The sequence below is a fragment of the Ochotona curzoniae genome, unplaced genomic scaffold, assembly GCF_017591425.1.
Source record: "Ochotona curzoniae isolate NIBS_2020 unplaced genomic scaffold, NIBS_Ocur_1.0 contig_2404, whole genome shotgun sequence".
Lineage (NCBI taxonomy): Eukaryota > Metazoa > Chordata > Mammalia > Lagomorpha > Ochotonidae > Ochotona > Ochotona curzoniae.
The window spans coordinates 9,468,906-9,481,497 of NW_024465451.1; the positions used below are offsets into that span (position 1 = coordinate 9,468,906).

The following is a 12,592-nucleotide window of genomic DNA, read 5'->3' on the forward strand; positions in this document are numbered from 1 at the left end:
CTGCGTCTATGTTCACAGAAGTCCACCATGTCCAAATAAACAGCCTCTCTGTTCCGCCTTAGCATTAAGGCAGGACTTGCATCCTGTCCTAACTTCCCCTCCACTGGGAGCAAGAGGAGGCGCAGGTACGATGTCATGGGGCAGAATCATGAGGCAGAACGCAGCCTGTGGAGCCACCCACCTTGTTTGAAATCCCGGCTTGCCCTTGGGGGAAAAGAAAATCACTGAACCACTCTGCTCACTTCAATTCTAACACAGGGCTAATAATAACAATGACGAGAGCCACTCGTCTGCTGCAGCGTGGATTAAGTGAGTTAATGTGTAAAAGCACTGGAAGAGAGCCTGGTGCACAGCGCTATGCAGCTACTCGCTAATATGAGCACTCAGGTACAGAGCGTGGGGCACACACGTGGGAAGGAGACACTGAGCCTCCCGGAGGAACTGAGCGAGCTTTCTCGAAGCAGTGGAGGACAGGAGATCCAGGTGAAGGATGCACAGCTCACCAGGGGAGGAATCAGCACTGGGGCATTGCAGGTGAAGAGTTCAAGCAAAAGCTAGAAAAACCACCTGTATCCCAACAAAACCGAAAGGCCCAGCTGGGTGGCGGGAAAAGCCCAAGGCTCCCACTGCGGCCTTCTGCAGTATACACGAGTCAGTTTTAAGTCACAGCTTGCCCAGGTGACTTCTGAGAACTGATAACTTACCCAAACTTAACCCATACATTAGTATAGTACCATTAACAACCTTGCTCCAGTGAAGCAGAAAAATCCGATTTATAACCGACCACATTCTAGGTATCACAGTACCAATGCTAGACTTTTCTTCTTTAAGATTGAAGGTCTCCTGACCGCGGATTTACTCCCCAAGTGGCCACAGTGCATGAAACTAAGCCAATCCAAAGCTAGGAGCCAGGAGCTTCCTCCAGGTCTTCCACGTGGGTGCAGGGTCCCAAAGCTTTGGGCCATCCGGGACTGCTTTCCCAGGCCACAAGCGGGATGGGAAGCAGGACTGCCAGAATTAGAACCAGTGCCCATATGGGATCCCGGCGCTTACAAGGTGAGGACTTTAGCCATTAGGCTACCATGCAGGGCCCCAAAATGCTAGACTTTTTACAAAATGACCTCACGAACTCGAACTGTACCCTAGAATGGAGCTAACAGCATTATTTTATACACATTGAAACTGCAGCAGTTCCAGCAATTCCCCAAAGGTTACAGAGGACAGCACACTAGACAGGAAGTATTCAGATACATGTAGTGTGGGTTTTTCTTCCACCACATCAAGAAAATAGTCTGGGACCAGCATTGTGGCATAGTGGGTAAAGCTGCTGCCTATGGTTCCAACATCCCTTATGGCCATGGTACATGTCCTTGTTGTTCCATTTTTTATTCAGCTCCCTGCTAACATGCCTGCGTAAGCAGCAGAAGACAACCCAAGTCCTCGAGTCCATGCACTCATATTGGAGAGGCAGAAGAAGCTCCTGGCTCCTGGCTTTGGCCCAACCCAGCACAAAGCATATGAGGATTAAATCAGTGGAAGATTGTTTCTTGTTTGTCCCCCTCTCTATAGACTAAGCCTATTTTCTTTTTTTGTTTTTTTTTAAACATTCATTTTATTTTTATTAGCAAGTCAGATATACAGAGAGGAGAGACAGAGGAAGATCATTAGTCCGATGATTCACCTTGCAAGCAGCCGCAATGGCTAGAGCTGAGCCAATCTGAAGCCAGGAGCCAGGAACTTCCTCCAGGTCTCCTACGTGGGTGCAGGATCCCAAAGCTCTTTGGGCTGTCCTCAACTGCTTTCCCAGGCCACAAGCAGGGATCTGGATGGAAAGTGGAGCTGCCAGGATTAGAACCAGTGCCCATATGGGATCCTGGGCGTGCAAGGTGAGAACTTTAACCATTACACTATAACGCCAGGCCCTAAGCCTATTTTCTTCTTAAAGATTTATTTATTTTTATTGGGAAGTCAGATATATAGAGAGAAGGAGAGACAGAGAGGATGGCTCACTCACCAAGTGGCCACAATGGCCGGTGCTGTGTCAATCCAAAGCCAGGAGCAAGGAACTTCCTCCAGGTCTCCCACACAGGTGCAGGGTCCCAAGGTTTTGGGCCGTCCTCAACTGCTTTCCCAGGCCACAAGCAGGGAGCTGGATGGGAAGTGGAGCTGCCAGGACTAGAACCGGCGCCCATATGGGATCCTGACACATTCAAGGCGAGGACTTTAGCCACTATGCTATTGCATCAGGCCCAGACTAACAGACTAAGCCTTTCAAATGGATGGATAACTTTTTTTTTTATATACAATATAGTTGGCACTGGGCTTTTCCCCTCCCTCTCTCCCAAGTTCCTTCCCCTCCCCTCCAGATTCACAATGTATGCCCATCATGAATTTTCCGAAGGGCATCATGCTTCCACTGGAGTGTCTCTTAAAAAAAATAGCCTGGGAATAGACAATCACCAGTCATATTCTTCCCCACCATGGCTCACAGTCTCAGCACTGCCAGTAATGCTAACTGCTTTATAGTTATTTATTTATTTATTTGAAAGAACTAGATAGAGAATTATTTGCCGGTTCAGTCCCCAAATGGCTGCAACAGCCAGGACTGGGCCAGATGGAAGCCAGGAGTTAGGAACTCCATCTGGGTCTCCTATGTGGGTGGCAGGGACCAAACACTTGGGCCATCTTCTGCTGCTTTTTTGCAGGTACATAAGCAGGGAGCTGGATAGGAAGTAAGGCAGACAGGACTCAAACTGGTACCCATATGGGATGCTGGCATTGCACATGGTGGCTTAACCTATGTACCACAAAGTCAGCCCCTTTAATGCTTCATTTTTCTCATTTTGTAAGTCCCACCAGCCAGGATTTTGTTAAGCTTTGAAAAAATTCAGAGGTCAGCTCACACAATGTATGAATTTCACAGATGGGAAAATAGGGAGATCTGCCCCTAGCAAACTAACAGAGCTAATTAGCTAAATGAGCCTGGAATTCAGTGTTCATTCCACGATACCAATTTAGTGGAGACTGCAAGTTGTCCACTGAAATCTGTTCTCCCAGTCTTTTCTTGGCACATGGCTTGACTACATTTCACAGCCTGGCTGGCAGGCAGGTGTGGCCATATGACTCAGGCCTTGCCAATGGAGAGCGGGCAGACGCATGCATGCCACTGCAGGGGCGAGGCCTTCAGGCCATGGGTGCGTCTCCTCCCAGCTTGCTCTCCCTTTCCCTTTCCACCGGCTGGGACTGGCGGTGACCCAGCTTCAAGCATGCAGATGAGGCCCTGGCTCCAGAGGGAAAAGCAACAGGATTCGAGTGGCCCTGTGTCCTTGAATGACCGTTTGGTGTACAGCTGCCCCACTGACCCGGACAGCTCACTTGGAAAGGTTAACTCCCCCCGGAGCTGTGAGGTGAGAAAGAATCAAGTTCTTTGTTCTTGAAGCCACTGCCATTGTTGAATCCCTTTGCTACAGCAACTTAGCCTTTTACCCTGACACAACCACGCAGCTCGCTTTGTGTGAATTCAGAATAGCATTACAGATGACCAGTAAGCCAACATTTCAGAAAACAGCCCAAACTGCCCCAGTAGGTGATAATCAAACAATGAAGTTCCTGCCTGTGGCTACTATCCCAAGATTTCTTCATCCAGGTTAAAGGGGAGTTAATAATTGAAACAGATTTCTTATGTAGAGATACACTTTATGCACTCGTGCAATTAATATACATAAATATTTGTTTCTAGGTGCTGGGGACAGATGCAGGACACTGCATTCACAAAAGCTTGCGTGTGTGTGTGTGTGTGATGGTTTTGTTTTCAGTGTTCTGCCTTATTTTTTGTTTTCAGCAGAAAAATCCTCTTGGTAGAAGACTAAACTGAGGATAAGAATACAAATAATTACTGAGTTACAAAGGTTCAAAGCAGATACTACAGGGGAGCTTGTCTCTTGCTTAGCCCTGAAACTCAAATATAATACCATAAAGACTAGGAATTCAAGTTCTTTTCAATGTGCTGCTTATCCACTTAAAACAACAGGGCCTGGCGCAGTAGCTTGATAGATAAAGGCACTGCCTTGCATGCGCCAGGATCCCATATGGGTGCCACTTCGTTTCCCAGCTGCTCCACTTCCCTTCCAGCTCCCTGCTGTGGTTTGAGGAAGCAACAGAGGATGGCCAAAGCCTTGGGACCCTGCACCCACGTGGGAGACCCAGAAGAAGCTCCCGGCTTCAGATCAGCTCAGCTCTGGCCATTGCGGCTGCTTGGGGAGTGAACCAGTGGGTAGAAGATCTTTCTCTTAGTCTCCCCTTCTCTCTGTAAATCTGCCTTTCTAATAAGAAGTGAAAAAAACGTGGGGTGGGGGGAATCGAAATGAGCAAAGTATGCAACACATGATCAAGATTACTGCTAATAGAGGTAGATGAACTTCACAGCATGCCAAGTGCTAGGATTCCCTACATTACTTACCCAAGCCATTTACACAGCACTGCTGGTGACAGAGTTAAAGCGCTGGGTACCTGGACTGAAGTGCTCTGCTCGCCTGGAGATCAGTTAAGGCCAGATGCTCTGAGACAGGTGCTCCTTACCCTTACTCAAGGCTGACTGATAGCCCAGGGCAGCCTGCAAAGAGATCTGGTAGCGTGACAGCTGACCTGAGGTTTGTCCCGAGGAGTTTGTCAAAACTTGTTCTGTGACTGGGAACCATGTTTTTGAGCCTGTTTCCCCACATGCACAAGAAGCCCCAAAGATGGTCCCATCTGCATGCTTAGGACAATGACAAGGCAGAGCTGGTGCCCCTCTTTATATGTAACTGCAAAGTCAGAGAAGGGAAATAGAGCAGGATGGCAGGCAGGTGCCTAGTGGCTGTTCTCACCATCCTGGGCTCTTGCCTGCTGGTGAAGGAATCCCACCTTGCCAGAGCTGATTCCTAAAAACGGGCAATGACCTGCCCACAGGGCCTTGAATTTAGTATGCACTTCAAAGATACAAATCACTACGATTTTTTTTATGTTTATTAAAAAAAAAAAATTCCTCCCTTCCATGTCATAAAGATTGCAGCGATTCCCATGAGAAGTTGTTGCTCCAGGTATTTCAGATGGAAGGATTATAGACTTTCTGAGGTAGGATTACTACAACTCGTTTTTCCTGCCTGTCCACTGAAATCTCTTTTATGCTTTAATCTATATTTAGCAATTTGAATGAAGAATATTTCAGAAAGACTAAGGTTCGTCCTCTAAAAACAGCCTGTCGAGCACAGTGCTGAAGAGCTCAGATCCACTGGCCTCCCCTCAGTTCGAGCCCTGCCACCTGCTGAGCCTTGGTTTCCCCATTTGGCTAATAGCTCAATGGCAACAGCACCTCTCTCCCAGGGCTGTGTGGCGAAGCACCTGGCAATGCTTAGCGCTTTGCAAATATCTATCTCCATTCCTCGTGGGGAAATTAGGCCTCCCACCATTAGCTCTCAGAGACTGAACAGGGAAAATTATACCACACAGGGAACAAGATGGACTAGATACAAGCGGTTTCTTTGACCAAAACACAACTTTATTCCTGAGTCCAATCAGCCCAAGGCTGGGAAGGCTCTGCAATTTCATGATTTTAAAAGGTGAATTAAGGTAGTTCTTTCACTGCTGCCTCCATTCAACATGCAGCACCTGGGAACCAGTTTTTTCAGGGCCAACAGAAATGTTCTCTCGGGCCCAGTGCAATAGCGTAATGGTTAAGGTCCTCTCCTTGAACGCACTGGGATCCAATATGGGCGCCGGTTCTAATCCCAGTAGCTCCACTTCCCATCCAGCTCCCTGCTTGTGGTCTGGGAAAGCAGTTGAGGACGGCCCAAAACCTTGGAACCCTGCACCCGCATGAGAGACCTGAAGAGGTTCCTGGCTCCTGGCTTCAGATTGGCACAGCACCGGCCATTATGGCCACTTGGGGAGTGAATCATCAGACGGAAGATCTTCCTCTCTCCTCTCTGTACATCTGCCTTTCCAATTTGAAAAAAAAAAAAAGTTCTCTGTTCCATGATTCCCTTCCTCTCCCCTCTACAACAAAATGCTACATAACTCTTTTAAAATACCATTCTACCTGGCTTTAAGCTACCGCTTGTGACACTGGCATCCCACAGGGACACTAGTTTAAGTCCCAACTGCTCCACTTCCAGTCCAGCTCCCTGATTATGTACCTGGGAAAGCAGTGGAAGATAGCTGGAACAACTGAGCTCTCGTTACCTGGGTGGGAGACCCAGATGACATTCCAGGTTCCTGGTTTCCACCTGGCCTGCCCTGGCTGTATGGCCATCTGGGAAGCGACCAGCAGACATGACCACTCTCTCCATGCTTCCATCTGGCCCAGCCCTGGCTGTTGTGGTTATCTGGGGAGTGAACCAGCAGATGGAAGTGCTCTCACTCTAACTCTTCCTTTCGAATAAATAAATCCTTAAAGTATTTATTATTATTAAGGATTTATTTATTTATTTTTGGAAAGGTAGATTTACAGAGAGAAGAAGAGACAGGAACATCTTCTATCCCATTTCACTTTGCAAGCGGCCACAAAGGCCAGTGCTGAGCCAATCTGAAGCCAGAAGCCAGGAGCCTCTTCCAGGTCTCCCACACGGGTGCAGGGTCCTAGGGCTTTGGGCCATCCTGCGATTTCCCAGGCCACAAGCAGGGAGCTGGATGGAAAGTGCAGCAGCCAGAACACGAACCAGTGCCCATGTGGGATGCTGATGCTTGCCAGTAGAGAATTAGCCAATTGAGCTATTATACCAACCCCTCGTTTATTTATTATTTATGAAACAGAGACACAGCTATAGACAGAGATGTTCCATCCATTGTTCTCTATCCAAACATTCAAAGTAGCCAGGGCTAAGTTGGTCCTAACCTAGAATGCTAGAATTCAATCTGGGTCTCCCAGGCAAGTGGCATAATCAGGAAGCATTATCTGCCGCCCCCTCCCCCGAATGTGAAAGCTGCCCTGGGGTTCCAACCAGGCACTCTGATACAATGTGGACATCCCAGGCAGAAACTGAACCGCTGCACCCAAAGCTTGCCCCTACACAACTGCTACGACCTTCAGTACTCTTACCTAGGCTGGTTGTGTTTCCATAAGAAGTTTGTGAGCCCCAAGAACGCAAGAAGCACAGCTCCGTATCTAAGCCTCTTGCTTAGTTCGGGATCTCATGCAGCAAATTCTGAACAAATAGAACATATTTGAGTGGGAAATTCTTACACAAGTACCGAGTTCCTGTTTACAGTGATGAAAAGGTTTTGGAAACAGTGGTCATGACTTATACAGTTTTGTGAATTTAATCAATGCTGTGAATTACACATTCAGAAATGCTCAAACTCATGTTATATAAATAGATATGTACTTAAAAGTACCAGCAGTTCTGGTCATTCCAGAAAAGACACTTCAATAAGAAATAACAAATCTTGAAAAAGAGCTTGTCTGGATGGAAGCCTTCCAGGAACTAACTGCCCAATAAACACCTACTACAGGAATAAAGATATCTATGAAGAAGGTCAGGCTGCCTGAAAAACTATCATTTTAATAACATACTGTACATTGACCGACTATTAACATTTCTATCTTTTTAAGGCTCAAGAAGGCTCCTGCAGGTTTTTTTCTTTCACTTTGTGTAAGAATATGTATTTGTAAATCAACAGAAAGATACCAGTGATAGTAATTATCACATAAGAGCAGCTCAAGAAATTTTAGTCCTCCTGGTTTAAGTCCCAAGTCCCAGCCACTTCGGATTCCTTCCTGCAATTCCAAGACCTGGCTCTGTTCACTTGATCACCTTGCTGGAGCTGGTCCTTTCCTGCCATTCATTTAAACCCAGACCTCCTGATTTGCAGCTCACAATACTTCAGTTATCTACAAAAAGCATCTGGAAATGAGGTATTTTTAGCTGGCATCAGGGGAAAAAAAATTCTTTTAAAGGATATAGTGAATCCTGGCATTCACCATTTAAAAGATCGGCAAGTATAAAAATGTGCAATCTGTGCCTCTTTTTAAACCTTTAAGGTTTAAAGGAAAAAAATCCCTTCTGGAACCACAGCGCTGCCAGACACACCAGCCACACAGGCAGCTCACGAGTCCTGCTGATCCCGTTTCAGAGAACACGAAACTTCACAACACCAACCAAAATAAAATGGTAGGAGCCTCAGTGCATAGCACTTCTCAGCCCCCGACGGCAGACACACTGCTTCCCCTTGCCTCGGCTACCGGGCGCATCTCTCAGGAGCTGGATACCAGCTCTGGACCATTCTGCCTTGGACATCCCTCCTCTTTAAGTTCTTTGTTACAGTCTTGGGAAACACTTTGACATTCACTCGTGTTGACAGCTTGTGCATCCAATCTTCTTTTCTTCACTTGATGCAAGTGGGATTTGGATTTTATATGAGCTGATAAGACAAAAATCAAGTCAAACAAAAGACTCATTAGGATTTTCTAAGATTAATACTGAAAGCAAATACAATTAACTACACAATCATTTTCTTTGACAATAAATAATAGTGTCAACATGGTACTGGCACTGTTGGTTAGTTATGTTAAAGGAAGAACATGCGATAAGACCGGCTAGCTAGCAAACTAGTGTAGACTGCTGTTATCAAGGGGCTTTGTGCTCCTTTTACATTCCTCTAAGTTTAGAGAGGTCTACGCCATGTGCTGAGGGTCATACAGCAGGTAAACTCCTTTGCTTTGATCTACAATACAGCTCCTTAAAAGAGATCCTACTTGGCTGGTGCTGTGGCATAGTAACCTAAACCTCTACTCATGGCACTGGCATCCCATATGGGCACTTGTTTGTGCCCTGGCTGCTCCACACTTTCAATCCAGTTCCCTGCTTATGGCATGGGAAAACAACAGAGAATGACTTAAGTCCTTCCATGGAGAAGACCTGGAAGAAGCTTGTAGCTTGAAACTGGCTCAGTTAATGCTTCTGTGGCCCATCTGGGAAGTGAACCAGTGAACTGAAGACCTCCTTCTCTTTGTAATCCTATCTTTTTTTTTTTTTAAAGATTTATTTTTATTATTTTTTCATTGGAAAGGCGGATATACAGAGAGGAGAGACAGAGAGGAAGATCTTCCGTCCGATGATTCACTCCCCAAGTGAGCGCAACGGGCCGATACCATGCCGATCCGAAGCCAGGAGCCTCTTCCGGGTCTCCCACGCGGGTGCAGGTTCCCAAAGCTTTGGGCTGTCCTCGACTGCTTTCCCAGGCCACAGGCAGGGAGCTGGAAGGGAAGCGGGGCTGCCGGGATTAGAACCGGCGCCCATATGGGATCCCGGGCGTGCAAGGCGAGAACCTTTAACCACTTGCGCCACCGCGCCGGGCCCTGTAATCCTATCTTTTAAACAAAAGTTCTTTAAAAAAATAAACCTTTAAAAAAAAGAGACCCCACTTTCCAGAATCAGGTCTCTGTTTCAGGTACATTTCAAAGGGTAAAGCTACAAAGCTGGAAATTTAAATCCTATTTCTACTGCAGGACAGGTGGCATGTCGTGCCTCACCTTGCAGTGTCTAGCACTACAGAGATGCCAGGAACAAAGCTGCTTTGCCTCTCCCTCCCTCATCTCCCAGGTGGTCCTGTCCCGTGTCCTTGAAACCTCTTGAAGGACTGACCCATGAGACTCTCATTCTCCAAGCACACACTGCTGAACAGAATCAGGAGCATCTGCATCTGAAGACCTCTGCCGAGGCCCACACAAGCCAGAAAGTGGAAAGGTCACTGACAGCGAGTCAGACAGCAAGTGCCCTCCTCGCATCCCCAGGCAGCCCCACCATCTGACTGACTCAGAGCAGCTCGTTTCTACCATCCTGTTCTTTGCAACGCAATCCTGTCTGGGAATGCTTGAACAGATACACGACTAGACTGAACTATCCTTTATAAGTATCTAAAGTGTCACTCCTTCAGGGGTTAGAAACAAAAGATGGTATGGAAGAGGTTAGAAGTCAAAGACCAGGGGAGAAAAATCAGCTTTGTTCTCCAGCTAGCGCCTAAGGCGAGCACGGGGCTCCAGCCTGGCTCACCCTGGCAGCAGGCGAGGGAGCAAGGACTGGACAGATGGCACTATAGAAGCGCTCACACAGGCTAAGCGCACAACGGCCCCCACAGGCTGCTGCTCGGAGGCCCTCCTTGAAGCACATTCAGGCAATCGAAGCACTAAGTTTCCTTCAGAAAACACAATCAGACACTCTTTCTCGTCCCCTTTCATCATTATAAGCTAGCGACAATCGAGGCTTCTTCTGCTAGCTGGGCGATCACAGCCGTCCCCGGGCTGACAATGGAGTTCATTTTGCCAGAGCTCCCAGTTAATAGACCTAATCATTCCACTGGTTGGTATGGGGAGAAAAATCGACTTCTCTGAGAATCCCATGCAAAGAAGAACTCTGAACAGGATTCCAGCCACTGAGTAAATTATAAACCCTACTGTGCCTAAAATGAGTGACTCTCGCATGTGTTTCTAAATATGACATAAATCCACGGCTCAGGGAAGAAGCCTTTGGGATTTGACTGGGCAATGGCAGAAATCAGACAGCGGAGTGCAGTGCAACTGCGACAGGGGCAGAGCCAGGTCCTAGAGTAGCCACACGAAACCTCAGCATAGGGCGGGGAGCAGAGTGATGGGGCACCCCCTCAATACACATGTCCAATAGACTCTCACAGTCTGCGTTAATGTCCTTCCATCACAGCTTGAGCAACTATCACTACCTCAACCTCCTAGCTTAAAACTTCCTGGAAGAGACACTATTTCTTTTTCTTTTTTTAAGATTTATTTATTTTTATTACAAAGTCAGATATAAAGAGAGCAAGAGAGACAGAGAGGAAGATATTCTGTTGGGGAGTGATGATTAACTCCCCGAGTGACCACAATGGCCGGTGTTGTGCCGATCCGAAGCCAGGAGCCAGGAGCCAGGAACTTCCTCCAGGTCTCCCACACAGGTGCGGAATCCCAAAGCTTTGGGCCATCCTCAACTGCTTGAGGGAGCTGGATGGGAAGCGGAGCTGCTGGCATTAGAATCAGCGCCCACAGGGATCCTGGAATGTTCAAGGCGAGGACTTAAGCCACTAGGCCAACACGCCAGGTCCAAGAGACACTGCTTCTGAAGGCCAAACCCATGAGTGTTTGCACTCCTTCTTGCTTCCCTCCCCACTTCTCCGGGATGAACCACCTGGTTTTCCTCCCAAGCCTGTCTTACCCCCACTGAGGCGCAAACACGAAAGGCCAAAATCATGAAGTCAGAGAGTGCTGAAGCTAGAGGGCATATGATCTTCCTTCAAATTTCAGAACAGACAACTCTCCAACAGTTCGAGAAAGCTTCCAAGAAATTTCATGCACAGACTCTTAGAAGAATCTGACTGCCCCTTTACACATAAGCATTCGGCCTTTCAGAATCTTAAAATTTCAGGAAGTCAATGTGACTTCCACACAGCTTTCATCACATACTACCTGCCCATTCGCGGTCCCCAATGATGATCCGATCACAGAAGTTGCACATGTGATAGCTCCTCTTATTCTCAGTTTCATTGTATGGCATCTTTACTGGAGTGGCAGCAGGTGTGTGGCCCTAAAAGAACAACAAGTGGAGGGAAGCATTTGATTGACCAAGATTTGGGTATACTTTTCTGATATGCAGAGGAGTGGGACCTTCCCAGAATTCCTTTTAATCATCCTACAGAGCAGGTGGGTTGTGAACAGATTTTAGCAACAACCTTTTAAAATGCAGAAATGCAGCTGCCAGGGATCTAAAAGCAGCCAGACCTTCTGCTTTACTCTACAGAAAGGAAGGCTTTGTTTCCCCACATAGCAACAAAGGTGTCAGCTAAGGAAAGTGCTATGAAAATCAGACCACAGACTGTACTATGATTGATAATCACCTGGATGAAACTTTGCACAATTTCAAGAGCAGGTTCCAGAACAGACTCTTCCCATTTGGAGACGTCAGATACCTCTAAGCCATATACTGGAGGCACACTAGGACCAGGTCCTAATGATGACAAAGAAACATTGTGAGAGGTCAACTTCCCAAACACAATCTATTCTGCTTCTGAGATTTCAAACTCCTCGAGGGAAACACACAGGACCCAGGGAATAAACATCCCAACCATGCTAGTCATTCTAACCAAAAACATAAACTACAATCCAAGAAAGATCTAGTGAGTAACCAGTAAACCCAACGGTGTAATCTAGATTCAAGTGCAATATCTTTCAGATCAACCAGCACACCAGAATAGAGTAATGACAGCTTGAGTGACCACTGTTTGGGCTACAACTTGCAGGTAATACATCACAGGAGGAAAAGCATTGCTAGAAGTATGTGTTCTAGGTTACATCTTAGAGCAACGGCACGCTGTGACCAGAGATCTACCAACTTTATTTAAGAGTAGTCCAGTCTCAGATTTGCATCCCTACTCTGAAAACACAAAACCCAAAATGCCCCCAAATTTTGGAAATGCTCCAAAATTTGAAACAATTTGAGCAATGATGTGAAATCACTAGTGGAAAAAACTTTCAACTGATCTCACGTGATACGTCACAGTTTAAACTGTAGGTTTAGGAGCTGATGTGGTGGCACACTGAATTTGACTGCCT

General features: G+C 46.8%; 1 protein-coding gene across 4 annotated transcripts in view; it reads right to left on the reverse strand.

Annotated features, from left to right (window-relative positions):
- Positions 1-7,275: 7,275 nt before the first annotated feature.
- TRIT1 (tRNA isopentenyltransferase 1) overlaps positions 7,276-12,592 on the reverse strand; it is a 45,440-nt gene continuing 40,123 nt past the window's right edge. For 3 of the 4 annotated variants that reach the window (XM_040974284.1, XM_040974283.1, XM_040974285.1), the window contains 3 exons: positions 11,878-11,987; positions 11,450-11,567; positions 7,276-8,397 (listed from right to left, as the gene is read on the reverse strand). In XM_040974284.1, the coding sequence (XP_040830218.1) occupies positions 8,231-8,397; positions 11,450-11,567; positions 11,878-11,987 (395 nt within the window). In that variant the 3' untranslated portion in view covers positions 7,276-8,230. Of the gene's footprint in view, positions 8,398-11,126; positions 11,568-11,877; positions 11,988-12,592 lie in introns of those variants that run through there. The other variant, XM_040974286.1, reaches the window with a different exon arrangement.